Source organism: Kogia breviceps, chromosome 4 (assembly GCF_026419965.1).
Source record: "Kogia breviceps isolate mKogBre1 chromosome 4, mKogBre1 haplotype 1, whole genome shotgun sequence".
NCBI classification, from domain to species: domain Eukaryota; kingdom Metazoa; phylum Chordata; class Mammalia; order Artiodactyla; family Physeteridae; genus Kogia; species Kogia breviceps.
Genome location: NC_081313.1, coordinates 56962031 through 56979235, shown reverse-complemented (window position 1 = coordinate 56979235; position 17205 = coordinate 56962031). Strand labels below are relative to the sequence as shown.

The 17205-nt window shown below is 36.1% G+C and overlaps 1 protein-coding gene across 3 annotated transcripts in view; it reads right to left on the bottom strand.

Moving 5' to 3' along the window:
- Positions 1-1326: 1326 nt before the first annotated feature.
- Positions 1327-17205, bottom strand: part of FCHO2 (FCH and mu domain containing endocytic adaptor 2) — a 119338-nt gene continuing 103459 nt past the window's right edge. For 2 of the 3 annotated variants that reach the window (XM_059061773.2, XM_067031138.1), the window contains 4 exons: positions 7044-7243; positions 6232-6296; positions 2422-2586; positions 1327-2104 (listed from right to left, as the gene is read on the bottom strand). In XM_059061773.2, coding sequence (XP_058917756.1) covers positions 2082-2104; positions 2422-2586; positions 6232-6296; positions 7044-7243 — 453 coding nt within the window. In that variant the 3' untranslated portion in view covers positions 1327-2081. The remainder of the gene's footprint in view (positions 2105-2421; positions 2587-6231; positions 6297-7043; positions 7244-17205) is intronic. The other variant, XM_067031139.1, reaches the window with a different exon arrangement.

The following is a 17205-nucleotide window of genomic DNA, read 5'->3' as shown; positions in this document are numbered from 1 at the left end:
CTTTTTTACACCATTAGTGGATTTTTAAATGAAAAAAATCAATATAAACCCATATGGCTTTAAAATTGTAACCTGCACCCAATACAAATTTATGTATCAGCACTTGGTATGAAGACTGTGGTAATTAGGAAAGTGCAGAAGTTTAACCATTTCACTAGTTTGTACATTGTAAGGTAATACTTGATTAAAAACAAACATGGTGAGTATAATGGGGTCTGAATTCCAACAATAAAATATTAACTGCCCAATAAAAGCAGTTTGACTGCAAAGCAGTTACAGTTAAGATTCCAGTAAGGGACTGTAATAGGCATTTAAAAGAGTACAATATAAGTTAGAAATTCTAATTTTGTCCACTATTTAGTAAAGATGAAAATTTTAGCAAATTCTCTTATGTATTGCTTTAGTCAAATCTAAATTTAGAATTGGGCTAACATGGATATATTAAAAAGCACATATTGTGTTATATATATTACTAACGAGTAGATTTTCTGCTGTATTTAATATAGCAAGATGTTACATAAATGTCTAGTAGGAGGGGTTTTATTTTCTGTAAAGCTTATCAGAACAATTAGTGGTTTTGTATAAATTATCGTATATAACACATTTTATTACTTCTACGCAAAATGCAGGACACTGGTACTTACAAATAAATTTCCCATTTGTAAATTATGAAACTGTGTCCAAAATATTTAATTCCTTCAATTAATCAGGATTTGCCATAAAGTTAGGATTTTTACTATTTAATGTTAGTAATATTAAGAAATGCTTAACCCAATCCATCATTTCAAATAATTTCCCTATTTTTAGCAGGTGGCAATTAAGTTAAGAACAAGAACATACAAATTGGTAATTTTTCCAATTGTTGAAAATGTCAAGACTAATCTTTTCTAAAGTGTGTTCCTCACAAACTACTACAAAATGCATGCTCACAGCACATTCAGGAAATAAATGTACAGATTTCCAATAACAGAGTGAAGGGAAATGTTAAACGGAGAGTTAAAATACCAGTTACCAATTTATCATTACAGTTTTGCAGAACTTTCTGATGAGGTTAAGGTGGAATATCTGAAGGTAATTTTTTCCCCTGTAAACATATGCCATTAGTTATTTCTCTAGTGGCTACAGTGTATCACTAAAGAAGCGAGCCAGGGTTCTTAAGTATAAATTGTCCTTTAGTTATTCTGAACTCCCTTCCCAATTGCGGCCAAAAGTATTTATGAAAATTGCAATTATCTTGTAAAAATCCTTGACTACTCTAAGATTCCGAATAGAAGATCCAGACTGTTAGGAAAAAAGTGAGGCACATTAATGAACACAAACTAGAGAGGCACATTTCTGGGTTTTGTTATTGTTTTACAAGGCACACATTATGCAATCCATATAAAAATAAATTAAATCTACAGCATTAATTCAACAAAACAATCACAACTTCTATAAAGTTAACTGCAGAAGTAAATTTCTCTGCTGTCTTTTGCAAGCTTATTTTAAAACACATTGCACTTGAGGATTAAAAAAATCATATAAAATACCATTTATACTTTAATATGTTTATATGAGAATCAAATTATAGATTTTGCAAACACCTTGGACTCTGGTCTGATTACTTAATGGCACAAAACTCAATTTGATTGAGTGTTATAAATGAACATTATCCAAAACTTAGAATTCACGTTCTGTCTGTATCCATTCAATATCAAACTTTATAAAATTTCAAAATTATCTCTGACTCTAAACACTTATGGAAAGCTAAATTATTTTGTGCTTGCTCTCCTGAAATTTCAGGCCTGATATTACACTATAACCACAGACACTGAAGATAATTTAAAATTTCAGCCTATAAAAACTTCATTTTACTGAGAATCTGAATAAATGTGTTTCCTGAATATTGCAGTTTATCATTTACAGCGTTGAAAATCATTTCAGTGCTATTTCTTTCGATGACTCACTTCAAAAGTGCAATTTAATGTTTGTAGTCAGCTCTTAAAGACATAATACAAGTTAGAATAGTGTTTGGAAAGAACAGATAATGCAGAATGGCAGGTTTGTACTACTCCCTCGAGCCAACCACTTTCCCAGGTCCATCAACAATCTGCCAAGTACCGTCCTGAAAAACACCAAGCAGACCTTTGCAATTATAATTTCAAATGAACTCGAAGGAGAATATTTTCACTGTGGTTACAGATACAAACCCCAGTTCCCATCTGCTGTTTACAATACATTAGAATCAGATCACAGGTGTTCAGCTATACAGACCATGAGTACTCTCTCTCCCAGGTGTGTCTCTATCTGGCACCTTGTACCAAAGGTCAAAGAAAAAATTTCCATGCCTTTAGACTATAAACTACTTGACAGTCGTTTAGTAAATGTTAGAATACAAATGTTTCCCATGTACATTATAAAGCTTGAAATCTCCCAACTTACCAGTGGCAAACCGCTTCTTTACTAAGGAAAGCCTATAGCCAGTGCCTACAAGTTCAATATCTACTCCTGAGAGGGTACTTCCCTCGCTGAGGAATTGCACTGCAAGTGTTGTGGGTTTACTGGGTCCTTCTGAAAGATCAAATTTTGCTCTGAGGGACCCAGAACCTACAAGGAAAAGAACAAAGAACTTATACAGGATAATATATTTCACACCAAAAAAGGCAAATGAGCAAGTAAGCTGAACTGTGTCAGTCCTATGCCAAATTCGTGAAATGTGTACAGCAAACAAATCAATGTCCTGTTTCCAAATCAGACTTTATTCAGTGAATCTGAATTTTCGTTAAGTAATCTTCATCCATGCTTCTCTTTGACTTAATCTTCAGAGGTATTTACTATTGAGATTCCTATGCTATATGCATGTTGAAATGAGTCAAAAGACAAGTCTGAGGGCAGCTCAGAAGGAAGCCCTAGAAGGGATGAGTGGGAATAAAGTCGAAAGGACTGCGGAGTACCATATCATGGGCGAGAGAGGTAAGGAAGCTAAGACAGCTAAGATTGGGAAGAGCTGTATCAACGTTACTATTTTGTATTCACCCTTCTTCCCCGCCCCTATATATATATATATATATATATATATATATATATATGTATATATATATATATATATATACATATATATATATGTATGAACATCTTTATTGGAGTATAATTGCTTTACAATGGTGTGTTAGTTTCTGCTTTATAACAAAGTGAATCAGCTGTACATGTACATATATCCCCATATCTCCTCCCTCTTGCTTCTCCCTCCCACCCTCCCTATCCCACCCCTCTAGGTGGTCGCAAAGCACGGAGCTGATCTCCCTGTGCTATGCGGCTGCTTCCCACTGGCTACCTATTTTACATTTGGTAGTGTATAAATGGATAAAGAAGATGTGGCACATATATACAATGGAATATTACTCAGTCATAAAAAGAAACAAAATTGAGTTATTTGTAGTGAGGTGGATGGACCCCAGAGTCTGTCATACAGAGTGAAGTAAGTCAGAGAAAAACAAATACCATATGCTAACACCCTTCGTTTTAAAATTTAACTGGTCTAACATCATGCCAATTATGTCTGAGGGGCTTTCTTTTCAATATAACCATTTATTCAACATAACTCAGTCTAACAGTGTGGCAGAAATAGTAAAAAATTATGAATATTATAAATGCTGTTAAGAAAAAGAAAAAAGCTTTGGGCACATCAAGTGGTGTGGGGATGACAGGCCTGTATCTCAGGCAAAGGTGACTACAGGTACAGAGATGGGAGACCTGACAGCATGACACATTTAAGGGAGCTATATCTACACCAGAAGAGCTGGAGAAGGGGGTACAGGTGGAAGAGAGTGGCAGAAGAGGAGACTAGACTGGCAGCAAGGAACGAGCTCTAAATATCTTTACAAACCACCATAAGAAGTAACCATAAGGAGCCACCCAAGATGTGGAAGACAAAACATTTCAGATAAGAATCTTAGAAGGGCAGAAAGGTACAAGATGCAAGGTAGGGAAACCACCTGAAGGTCAATAAAATAGTCTAGGATTCCAGGTGACAGGAAAAGGGGATCTGAACTAGGCTAAGGGAAAGGAAAGAAAGGTATGAATTTGAAAGATATTTAAGAGTTGAAATCAAGGGGTGAAAAGGAGGAGCCTAGGAGGATTCCCAGGTTTCTGGCTGGGGAAAGGAGAATTGCTGGATAGTAGGAGTGACACTCTGTGATTCCCCGCATAGAAGCTGAACACTACAGAGAGAAATCTGGAAGAAAATATAACAATGACCCATCCTATACTATTGTACCTGGTGGCACAGATCAATTGGGAAGATGAATTGCTGTGTAATTCTTAACGCTTGCCCAAGCCCTCCTTAAACTTTTACAGTTCTTGATATGCAAAATTCAATTCTGTGAGAGTTCCACCACAGGCCAAGAGCAGCCACCTTGGCAATCCTTAAACTTTAGAATTGTTTCCTGTCCCTCTTCTGGGCATAAAGGCAAAATAGAAATAGATTTCTGTTTTACAGTATTCTAATTTGGAGACCTTTTTTTTTTAAAGGCTGACTAACCAAATCAGAACCACATTTATAAGATGTTTCCATTTCCTCACATACACACTCTGATACCTGAATAGCAGAGGGAAACTATTAATATACCTGGTTAGAAAATTTGTGTCTTATTTTTAAGAGAACAAACTCCCTTCTTGGTAAATATTTACAATAATACTGTTTCATTAAATATGGGGAAAATATACTCTTTCTTCCTTGCTAACGGGTTGTAAACCCTCAATTCAAGTAGCATTTCTGGTTTACTTCCAGTTTCAACTAGGAATTTCAGTTTTGTCTCCTATAGCCATACAGTTAGAGTAAAAATCAGTACAGTTTACCACCTGAAAATAGGCAACCTTTAAGTACCAAACAGGAACAAAGGAACTAGAGATTAGCTAGGTTATTTCATACGATGTGTTGTTCTCTAGTAGTAAAAGTCGAGTTCAGCACAGCAGGTCTGAGTGAACAGACAATACGAGGTATGTTCCTGGACTTTTATGCAGAAATACGTATGAGAAAAACTACCGATGATATGTTTCATATTTTGATCACATTACGCTTAAAATGTTTAAAAGGAAAAAGCTGGGCAAAACTTGAAATGCCAAAAAACCCTACTTAATAGGAAAAGTAACTGGAGATTAATTAGGCATTCAAAAGAGGGCAGGAGAACTCTCCTTTGATTAAGAGAAACTGCAAATAAAATGTTAAAGACTTGGGCTTCCCTGGTGGCACACTGGTTAAGAATCTGCCTGCCAATGCAGGGGACGAGCCCTGGTCCGGGGAGATCCCACATGCTGTGGAGCATCTAAGCCCGTGCGCCACAACTACTGAGCCTGTGCTCTAGAGCCCACGAGCCACAACTACTAAGCCCGCATGCTGCAACTACTGAAGCCTGCATGCCTAGAGCCCGTGCTCCGCAAGAAGAGAAGCCACCGCAATAAGCCCGCGCACCGTAACGAAGAGTAGCCCCTGCTTGACGCAACTAGAGAAAGCCTGTGTGCAGCAACAAAGACCCAACACAGCCAAAAATAAATAAATTTTTTAAAAAAGTTATAAAGTCTTGACTGTCCTGGGAATTGTATTCTAAATTGAGTTAGGGGATATACTAGGAGTGATCAACTAACTCGCAGAGACTTTTTCTTTGCATTGGGAACACAGATGCAGACATGGTGGGAGGAGGCGATTAACTTGCTTCTCCTTAAAATAATGATCACAGAATTAAAGGCTGTTGATGGTTAGTTTTAACAAGGGGAAATGACCAAGGTAAGGTTCTCCTGAGAGAGAAAAGACAGAGGGGCTTTTTAAGGCTGGGAAGCTTCTGCATGGTTTCTGGGAGGCCAGGAGGACCCCAAGAATGAGCTAAAGAGTGTGTTAATTAGTATCAATTAGTTTTCAGTTTCAATTATCAGGTTACCTAGACTTCTATAAATTTACTTTATTAGGTGTCTTCTCTTAATGGTAGCATGTGAACATAAGCATTTACATAATATTTATAAAGCTACAGCAAAACATTATTTTTCTCAGAGAAAGCGTATTCAATCTAGAAGAAAAAAAAATGTGTTCTGAATCTCAACTGGTCCACTCTTATTATAAGGTATTAACTTCCACCTAGTGGTCAGTTTTAGAACTGAAGGCATAAAATTCCAGGAGAAAATTTTCCATAAACATGCCTAAAAAATCCATTTTCAGTGACATCACATTATAAACAACAAAAAAAACATGCACACACTTACCTCTATTTTCTGATTTTTCTGAAATACCAGAGAGTTTCCAAAAGGCTTTCATCTGTTCTGCATTCCTATAAGAACAAATGTTTTCACATAATGTGTCTACTATACTACCTTGTACATAAGTGAACACTCAATAAATACATTTTAAATATTTCACTAGAACTATGGTGCTAGATTTACTTTGAATAGTATCACCTGGTGAAAATGTGTTTGAGTAATATAAATATAATACTATTATCTTTATAAATGGATATTTACCAAATTATGTAAATTCTTTTCATTTCTACTGATCAGAGAAAGGAAAACAATACATAGGTGACCCAGTACCTTCATTACTCAAGGAAAACACAGTTTTATTACTCAACGGTGAAGCAAATATAAATGAAGAGTGGTTAGAGTCTATACTAATATTAATGGAGGGAACAAGAGAGGTAGTTAAGAGATGTAAAAACTAATACTAAAGACTAACCAGATAGGTATTCCTATAGATATGCTAGATGCTATATTTAATCCTATAAAATAATAATTATCTTTATTTTTAAAATGAAAAAAAAGAAAGTTTAGAGAAATTACATACTTTGCCTAAGGGTAAAGTTGTATTGAATCATTTGAGTCTGGGTGGGGACAGCAAGACTAGTTTGTTTATTTTGGGTTGTGGCTACCATAGCTTGACTAGTAAAATGTACAGTACCTTTTATAGCATGGTTTCTTTGGGAAAATACACTAACTTATAAGACAACTTTCAGAACTTAGGTTCTAAGACTCAGGGATTGCAAGAGAAACTTAGTAGGAATTCAGCAATCTACTTAATTTACCATATTGCAGGGGGAAGGGACTGCATATTTGTGACTCCTCCATCCACTGGTACCACCACCTGTACGTTGGAAAGCACACTTGGTGCCACCATAGCTTCTGGGTTGTACTTATAATCCACTCTAAGATCTGTGGTGCCAGCACTACATTTCCAATATGTTGCAAGATTTAGAGGAGTGGACTGAATACCATTTGATGATACCTTTAAAGAGAGAAAAAAACAAACAATTGCCTTTGACCTAAAAAAGTAAACAAGTCACGTTAATGACATATACTTGAACACAAGAGCTCACACATTCAAAAATAATAATGAGGGAGCTGTCTGTTGCTAGGTGGAGTGAAGCAGGCTCATCTCAAAGGCGTAAGTGTGGACCTGGGATTATTTACACCAAAATTTCTGTGGTGCTTGTTTAAAATGCACATTCCACTGGCTCCAAATGAAGAAAATCTGGAGGCACTGGTGGCATAGGGGTTAGCATAGCTGCCTTCCAAATGCAGATCTGATTCAACTGCTTAGGTACAGGGCACAGAAATCAGCGTGTTACATGATTCTTATTTATGCATGTAATATTTGAGAACCTCTCAACATTCAACATAGAATTCTAAGATTCTTTATAAGAATTCAGATTTAAAACAGAAAAACTGGATCACCATGCAGTTCTACAAGCCTGGAGTTAGAATACTTCCAACTTGAAATGTTTAATTTTAATCACATGAACCACAGTAAATGGTGCGATTCCTTCCAATTCTTCCGTTCCTTGCTCAAATGACTTACTCCTTTTCAATGAGATCTACTCTGATCATCCTGTTTAAATTTACATTGAAAACTGTATTTTCACTCTTCCTTACCTTACTCTACAGACTTTCCTTTCTCCATAGCACAACATACATTATTTACTATGTTTACTGTCTATTTCCCTATGCTACTCACAGCAGTTAGCAAGCACTGAATAATAAATATTTGCTGAATGAATGACAAATACTTGGAATAAACTTTAAGCCAACGTTAAGTGGCAGCACTTTTTTATTCTTTAAAGTATTTACTAGAAATATAAGCCATTTTAATACAATTACTCTATTAAAAATTCAAATAAGACATAAATATATGAAATAGGAAATTTATCTCTTGGCATTCATACTCCCCACTGTTCGGGTTTGTTTTAATTTTTATTTTTTTTTAATACAGCAGGTTCTTAATTGTCATCCATTTTATGCACATCAGTGTAAACATGTCAATCCCAATCTCCCAATTCATCCCACCACCACCCGCCACCACTTCTCCCCCTTGGTGTCCATACGTTTGTTCTCTACATCTGTCTCAATTTCTGCCCTGCAAACCGGTTCATCTGTACCATTTTTCTAGGTTCCACATATGTGCGTTAATATATGGTATTTGTTTTTCTCTTTCTGACTTAACTTCACTCTGTACGACAGTCTCTAGATCCATCCACGTCTCAACAAATGACTCAATTTCGTTCCTTTTTATGGCTGAGTAACATTCCATTGTATATATGTACCGCATCTTCTTTATCCATTTGTCTGTCGATGGGCATTTAGGTTGCTTCCATGACCTGGCTATTGTAAATAGTGCTGCAATGAACATTGGGGTGCATGTGTCTTTTTGAATTATGGTTTTCTCAGGGTATATGCCCAGTAGTGGGATTGCTGGGTCATATGGTAGTTTTATTTTTAGTTCTTTAAGGAACCTCCATACTGTTCTCCATAGTGGCTGTATCAATTTACATTCCCACCAACAGTGCAAGGGGGCTCCCTTTTCTCCACATCCTCTCCAGCACTGGTTGTTTGTAGATTTTCTGATGATGCCCATTCTAACTGGTGTGAGGTGATACCTCATTCTAGTTTTGATTTGCATTTCTCTAATACTTAGTGATGTTGAGCAGCTTTTCATGTGCTTCTTGGCCATCTGTATGTCTTCTTTGGAGAAATGTCTATTTAGGTCTTCTGCCCATTTTTGGATTGTGTTGTTTGTTTTTTTAATATTGAGCTGCATGAGCTGTTTATATATTTTGGAGATTAATCCTTTGTCCATTGAATCGTTTGCAAATATTTTCTCCCATTTTGAGGGTTGTCTTTTCGCCTTGTTTATGGTTTCCTTTGCTGTGCCAAAGCTTTTAAGTTTCATTAGGTCCCATTTGTTTACTTTTGTTTTTATTTCCATTACTCTAGGAGGTGGATCAAAAAAGATCTTGCTGTGATTTATGTCAGAGTGCTCCTCCTATGTTTTCCTCTAAGAGTTTTATAGTGTCCAGTCTTACATTTAGGTTTCTAATCCATTTTGAGTTTATTTTTGTGCATAGTGTTAGTCTTACTCCCCACTTTTAGCATCATGGTACGTATACTTCCAAACTTTCTAGGGACGCAAACATAGATCTGTCTCATTCTTCTTTTTTTTTTTTTTTTTTTTTTTTTGCGGTATGTGGGCCTCTCACTGTTGTGGCCTCTCCCTCTGCAAAGCACAGGCTCCGGACGCGCAGGCTCAGCAGCCACGGCTCACGGGCCCAGCCGCTCCGCGGCATGTGTGATCCTCCTGGACTGTGGCACAAACCTGTGTCCCCTGCATCGGCAGGCGGACTCTCAACCACTGAGCCACCAGGGAAGCCCTGCCTCATTCTTTTAAATGGCCACAATAATTAATTTAATCAATCTCTTCCTCTGTGGATGTGTACTTAGGTGGTTTCCAAGCAATGCTGCAGTGAATATCCTTGCTACCTTCCCCCCACCACGCCCGCCCTCCAATTTGTGTGATTTCCAAAGAACAGATTTCTGGAACTGGAATTGTTGAGTTAAAGGTTACATATACTCAATGATCTAACAGTTACCTTCTAAGAGGTTCTATTAATTTGTACTCCTATCAACAAGTGGTCACACCTCTCCTAATAGAGCAGTCTTTTTCATTTTTGTCAGTCTAATGAGGACTAAAACTGGTATCTCATTGTCTTAATATTCACTGTTCTGATTACTACTGACATGGAGCATCTTTCCATAAGTTAGCTACTGAGTTATTCATCTTTTATTTCTAATTTATAAGGGCTCTTTGGAGTAAACCTTTTGGTCTATCTTACACATGCTTTTCCCTCAGAGTAAATACTGATTCTGTTTAAGGGTTTGTGTGTTTTAACCAAACCTCTTATAAACACACGTATTTCTTTCTTTATGTCTCAAGTATCTCATTCTCTCATTGCATGACTTCTGGGTTTTGTATTGTATTCAGAAAGGTCTTCCACACTTCAAGATTAAAGTATGTAATAAACATTTATAACACATACATAACACAATGCATACATACCCACAGACATACATATATTCATCCATGCTTTATTTTCATACTTTACGGTTTCATTTATTATTATTAAACCTTTGATACATGCAGATTTTATTTTGGTTAAAGGTATGAGCTAGGGATTCAGCTGAATTTTTTTCCCCAAATCTCCAGCCTGCTGCCCCTGTATCATTTACTGAAAAATTCATCATTTCCATATTGTCTTGAAATGCTACTTTGTCATAGAAAGAATTTTCCATTTATTCTTAGATCTGTTTCTGGATATTCTGATCTGTTTCATTCATCTGGCCATCTATTGTTGTCAGTTCCAAACTATTTTAAATACTGTTGGCTTACAAAGTTTTCCCATTAAAACTAAAACATTACGCCACATTGCTGTTTAAAACGTTTCTTAACTTAATTTTCCGAGCTTTATTCTTCTGAGAACTTGAAGATACTGTCAAGTCTCCAGACACAAATATATAAACACCTCCACTGAGTTTCTGATCAGGATCACATTAAATTTATAAGCTAATTTAGAAACAGCTAAGCTTTCTACAATATGAGTCTTCCTTTAAATAAAGTATACCACTCTAACAATATTCAAGGCAGCAGAGATGATGTTATGTTTCTTAACTAGTTTAAAAAATTTTTTTGTGTGTTCACTGTAGCTACAGGAAAGGATGCTGTAACAGATCTTTAAAAAATTTTTTTTAATTGAAGTATAATTGGCATGTAACACTGTATTAGTTTCAGGTGTACAGTGTAGTAATTTTATATTTATATACATAGTGAAATGATCACCACAGTAAGTCTAGTTACCCTCTGTCACCATACATACAAAGTATTTTTTTCCTGTGGTAAGAACTTTTAAAATATACTCTTAGCAACTTTGAGATATGCAATACAGTATTAACTTTGGACACCATGCTGTACATTACATCCCCATCACTTATTTATTTTATAACCATTAGTCTGTAACTTTTGAACCCCTTCATCCATTTCACCCATCCCTAACCCCCTGCGCCTCTAGCAACCACCAATCTGTTCTCTGTATCTACGAACTTGGTCTGGTTTGTTTGTTTTTTAGATTCCACACATAAGTGAGATCATACTATCTCTGTCTTCCCTTTCTGACTCATTTCATTTAGCATAATGCCCTCAAGGTCCATCCATGTGGTTGCAAATGGCAAGGTTTCATTCTTTTTTAATGGCTGAATCGTATTCCATTGTATATATACAGCAAATCTTCTTCATCTATTCATTTATTGATGAACACTTGGGTTTTTCATTATCTTGGCTACTGTAAATAACACTGCAATGAACCACTGTGGTCCAAAAATCTTTTAAAATTAGTATTTTCATTTTCCTCAGATAAATACCCAGAAGCGGAATTGCTGGATCATATGGTAGTTCTATTTCTAATTTTTTGAGGAACCTCCAAACTGTCTTCCATAGTGGCTACATCAATTTACATTCCCACCAACAGTGCACAAGGGCTCCCTTTTCTCTACATCCTTGTCTTTTTGATGACAGCCATTCTCACAAGTGTGAGATGACAGCTTATTGTGGTTTTGATTTGCATTTCCTGATCATCAGTGATGTTGAGCAACTTTTCATGTATCTTTTGGCCATCTGTATGTCTTCTTTGGAAAAATGTCTATTCAGATCCTCTGTCCACTTTTAAAATCAGATTGTTTGTTTTGCTATTGAGTTGTATGTTCTTTATATATTTTGGATATTAACCCCTTATCAGATATATTGTTTGCAAATAATCTTCGCCCATTCAGTACATTGCCTTTCCGTTTTGTTGATGTTCTTTGCTGTGCAGAAGCTTTTTAGTTTAATGTAGTCCTGCTTGTTTAATTTTGCTTTTGTTGCCTTTGCTTCTGAAGTCAAATCCAGAAAATGATCACCAAGGCTGATGTTAAGAACCTTACCACCTATGTTTTCTTCTATGAGTTTCAGGATTTCAGGTCTTGCATTCAAGTCTTTAATCCACTTTGAGTCAATTTTTGTGTATGGTATAAGACAGTAGTCTAGTTTCATTCTTTTGCATGTGGCTATTTAGTTTTCCCAGCACTCTTTTTTTTTTAAAACATCTTCCCAATACTATTTATTGAAGAGACTGTCCTTTCCCCAATGTTTATTTATTCTTGGCTCCTTTTGTCATAAATTAACCGAGCATGTATATGTGGGTTTATTTCTGAACTCTCTATTCTGTTCCACTGATCTATGTGTCTATTTTTTTGCCAATACAATGTTTTGATTACTATACCTATGTCATATTTGAAATCAGGGAGCGTGATGCCTCTAGCTTTTTGTTCTTCCTCAAGATGACTTTGGCTATTTGGGGTCTTTTGTGATTCCATACACATTTTAGGATAGTTTATTCTGTTTCTGTGAAAAATTGCCAGTGGAATTTTAACAGTTATTGCATTAAACCTGTGATTGCTCTGGGTAGTATGGATATCTTAACAATTTTAATTCTATCGATGAGCATGGAGTATCTTTTCATTTAGTTTTGTCTTTAATTTCTTTCATCACTGTCTTATAGTTTTCAGTGTACAGGTCTTTCACCTCTGTGGTTGAATTTATTCCTAAGTATTTTACTCTTTTTGATGCAATTGTAAATGGGATTATTTTCTTAATTTCCTCTGCTAGTTCATTATTAGTATATAGAAACAACAGATTTTTATATATTTTGTATTTTGTAACATTACTGAATTCATTTATTATTCAGTTAATTCATTTATTCAGTATTCTAACTTTTTCTTATGGAGTCTAAAGGTTTTCTACATATAATATGTCATCTGCAAAGAGTGACAATTTTACTTCTTCCTTTCTAATTTGGATGCCTTTTCTTTTTCTTGCCTAATTTATCTGGCTAGAACTTTAATACTATTTGAATAAAAGTGGTGAGAGTAGGCATCCTTGTCTTGTTCCTGATCTGAGAAGAAAAGCTTTCAGATTTTCACGACTGAGCATATTAGCTATAGGCTTGTCATATATAGCATTTATTATGTTGAGGTATGTTCCCTCTATACCCACTGTGTTGGGAGTTTTTATCATAAATGGATGTTTAAATTTTGTCAATTGCTTTTTCTGTAATCCACTGAGATGATCATATGATTTTCATCTTCATTTGTTAATGTGGTGTATCACGTTGCTTGATTTCTGGATGTCAAACCATCCTTGCATCCCTGGAATAAATCCCACTCAATCATGGTGTATGACCCTTTTAATGTATTGTTGCAGTTGGTTTGCTAATATTTTGTTGAGGATTTTTGCATCTATGTTCATCAGGGATATCAGCCTGTAATTTTTTCTTGTAGTGTCCTTGTCTGGTTTTGGTATCAGGGTAATGCTGGCCTCATAAAATGAGTTTGGAAGTGTTCCCTCCTTTTCTATTTTTGGGGAAGAGTTTGAGAAGAATTGCTATAATTCTTTTAATGTCTGGTAGACTTTGGTAGTGAAACCGTTTGATCCCGGACTTTTGTTGGAAGGTTTCTGATTATGGATTCATATCTCCTTACTAGTAATCTGTTCATATTTTTCTACTTCTTCATGATTCACTATTGGAAAGCCAGCTGTATGTTCCTAGAAATGTATCCATTTCTTGTAGGTTGTTGGCAATTCATTGGCATATAATTGTTCGTAGTAGTATCTTATGGATCTCTGTATTTCAGTGGTATTAGTTATAACAGCTCCTCCTTCATTTCTGATTTTATTTGAGCCCTTCTTTTTTCTTGGTGAGTCTAGATAAAGGTTTGTCAATTTTGTTTATCTTTTCAAAGAACCAACTCTTAGTTTCATTGATCTTTTTAGTCTCTAATTATTTCTGCTCTGATCTTTATTACCTTCCTTCAACTAACTTTGGGCTCCATTTGCTCTTCTTTTCCTAATTACTTGAGGTGTAAAGTTAAGTTGTTTGAGATTATTCTTGTTTCTTGAGGTAGGCATGTATCACTATGAACTTCCCTCTTAGAAATGCTTCTGCTGCATCCCATGAATTTCTGGTATGTTGTATTTCCATTTTCATTTGTTTCAAAGTATTTTTTTATTGCTCCTTTGATTTCTTCATTGACCCGTTGGTTACTCGGTAGCATACTGTTTAATCTATCCATATTTGTGATTTTTCCAGTCTTCTTCTTGTAACTGATTTCTAGTTTTCATACCATTGTGGTCCTCAAAGAGATGCTTGATATGACTCCAATGTTAAATTTATTATGACTTGTTTTTTAACCTAATATATGATCCTGGAGAATGTTCCATATGCAGTTGAGAAGAATGTGCACTCTGCTGCTTTTGGATGAAATGTTTTCTGTGTATCTGTTAAGTCCATCTGGTCTAACATGTCATATAAGGCTGATGTTTCCTTACTGATTTCTGTTGGGATAACTTATCTATTAATAAAAGTGGGTATTAAGGTCCACTACTATTACTGTATTTCTGTCTATTTCTCCCTTTAGGTCTGTTAATATTTGCTCTATATATTTAGGTGCTCCTATGTTGGGTGCATAATTATTAACAAATGTTAAACATCTTCTTGTTGGATTGACACTTTATCAATATGTAATGCCCTTCTTTGTCTCTTATTACAGTCTCTGTTTTAGTCTATGTTTTTCTGATATAAGTATAGCTACCCAAGCTTTCATTTGGTTTCTGTTTGCACAGAACATCTTTTTCCATCCCTTCAACTTTCATTCTGTGTGTGTCCTTACATCTGAAGGGAGCACCTTATAGGCAGCATATAAATAGATATTATTTTTTTAATCCAATCAGCCACTCTATGTCTTCTGATTGGAGAATTTAGTCCATTTAAAATTAAAATAATTACGGACAGGTATGTATTCACTGCATATTGTTAATTATTTTCTGGCTGTTCTGTTCTCTTACTCTCTTTCTTTGTGGTTTGATGACTTTCTTTAGTGGAATGATTAATTTCTTTCTCATTATCTTTTGTGTATCTGCTATAGGTTTTTGCTTGGTTGTTACCATGAGGCTTACATATAACAACCTACATAACAATCCATTTTAAGCTGCGAACAATTTAAATTTGAATGCATTCTAAAGGTCTGCATTTTTACTCCCCCTCTATTTTCTGTTTTTTTGTTGTTTGTTTTTTTTTGGGGGGGGGGGGTACGCGGGCCTCTCACCTGTTGTGGCCGCTCCCGTTGCAGAGCACAGGCTCCGGACATGCAGGCTCAGTGGCCATGGCTCACGGGCCTAGCCGCTCCATGGCATGTGGGATCTTCCCGGACTGGGGCACGAACCCGTGTCCCCTGCACTGGCAGGTGGACTCTCAACCACTGTGCCACCAGGGAAGCCTTATTTTCTGTTTGTGATGTCACATTTTACATCTTTTTATCTTGTGTATCCCTTCACTAATTACTGGAGTTATTTTTACTATTTTTGTCTTTTACCTTTTTACTATTTTCACTCTATGTGATTAATCCACTACCTCTACTATATATTTACCTTTACCAGTGAGATTTATACTTTCATACTTTTGTTACTAATTAGCACCCTTTTCAGCAAAGAAGTCCCTTTAACATTTCTTGTAAGGCTGGTTTATTGGTGATGAACTCCTTTAGGTTTTGCTTGCCTGGGAAACTCCTTATCTTTCCTTCAATTCTGAGCAATAACTCTGCCAGGTAGAGTATCCTTGGTTAGAAGTTTACTTTGAATATATCCCTTCTGGCTTGCAAAGTTTCTGCTGAAATGTCTGCTGATGGTCTTCTGAGAGCTCCCTTGGTTTTTCTCTTGCTGCTTTTAAGATTCTTTTTTAAAACTTTTGACATTTTAATTATAATGTGTCTCGGTGTGCGTCTCTCTGGGCTTCCTGGATCTGAATGTGTTTCCTTCCCCACGTTAGGGAAGTTCTCAGCCATTATTTCTTTAAGTAAGTTTTCAGTCCCTTTATCTCTATTCTCCTTCTGGGACTGTTATAATGTGTATGTTAGTTTGCTTGATGTTGTCCCATAAGTCCTGTAAGCTATCTCTGCTTTTTAAAATTCTTTTTTTCTTTTTTGGTATTCTGATTAGGTGAGTTCCACTGCCCTATCTTTGAGTTCACTGATCCTTTCTTTGCTTCATCTAGTCCGCTATTGAACCTCTCCAGTATATATTTCAGATCAGTTATTGTATCTTAAGCCTAGTGACTTCTATTTGTTACTTATGTTTTCTATTTCTTTGTTGAAGTTCTCACTGTGTTTATCCATTCTTCTCCCAAGTGAGGTGAGCATTTTATGACCATTACTTATAACTCTTTACAAGGTAAATTACTTAACTCTGTTTTGTTAAGGTGTTTTTCTAAGGTTTTATCTTGTTCTTTCTTTTAGAATATACTCCTGTTTCCTCATTTTACTTGATTTTCTGTGCTTCTTTGTATTAGATGAAATAGCCACCCCTTCCAGTCTTGAAAGAGTAACCTCGTCTAGGAGATGAACCTTATTGTTCAACCTCACCTTAGCTCTTGGTTGCCTCTCAAACTTCTGTGATTGTCCAAGCAGCCTATTTTATATTTAATAGCTCCTAATTGTCAAGGGTATGCCAAGACCTGTCAGTGTTTCAAAGAGGGAAATCTGCCAGCACATAGATTCAGACTGACTAGGAAGCTAGACCCTCAGGCAGCAGCTTTTAAAGTATGCAAATACATATAGTTCTGTGGGATTTAATACAAATGTTAGCCCTGCTGGCCACCAGATCAGGTGATCTGGAGGTGTCCCCTGGGTGACAGTCATAAAAATCAGGGCTCTAAACGAGTGTGTAAGTTCCTTTCTGGGAGATACTGGTGAGCTGTAGCAAGGCAGAGGGAGAGTGAATTGACTGCATTCCCCCAGCCTATGTTCCCTAAGAGCATATCTGTAGACCTCTAGATG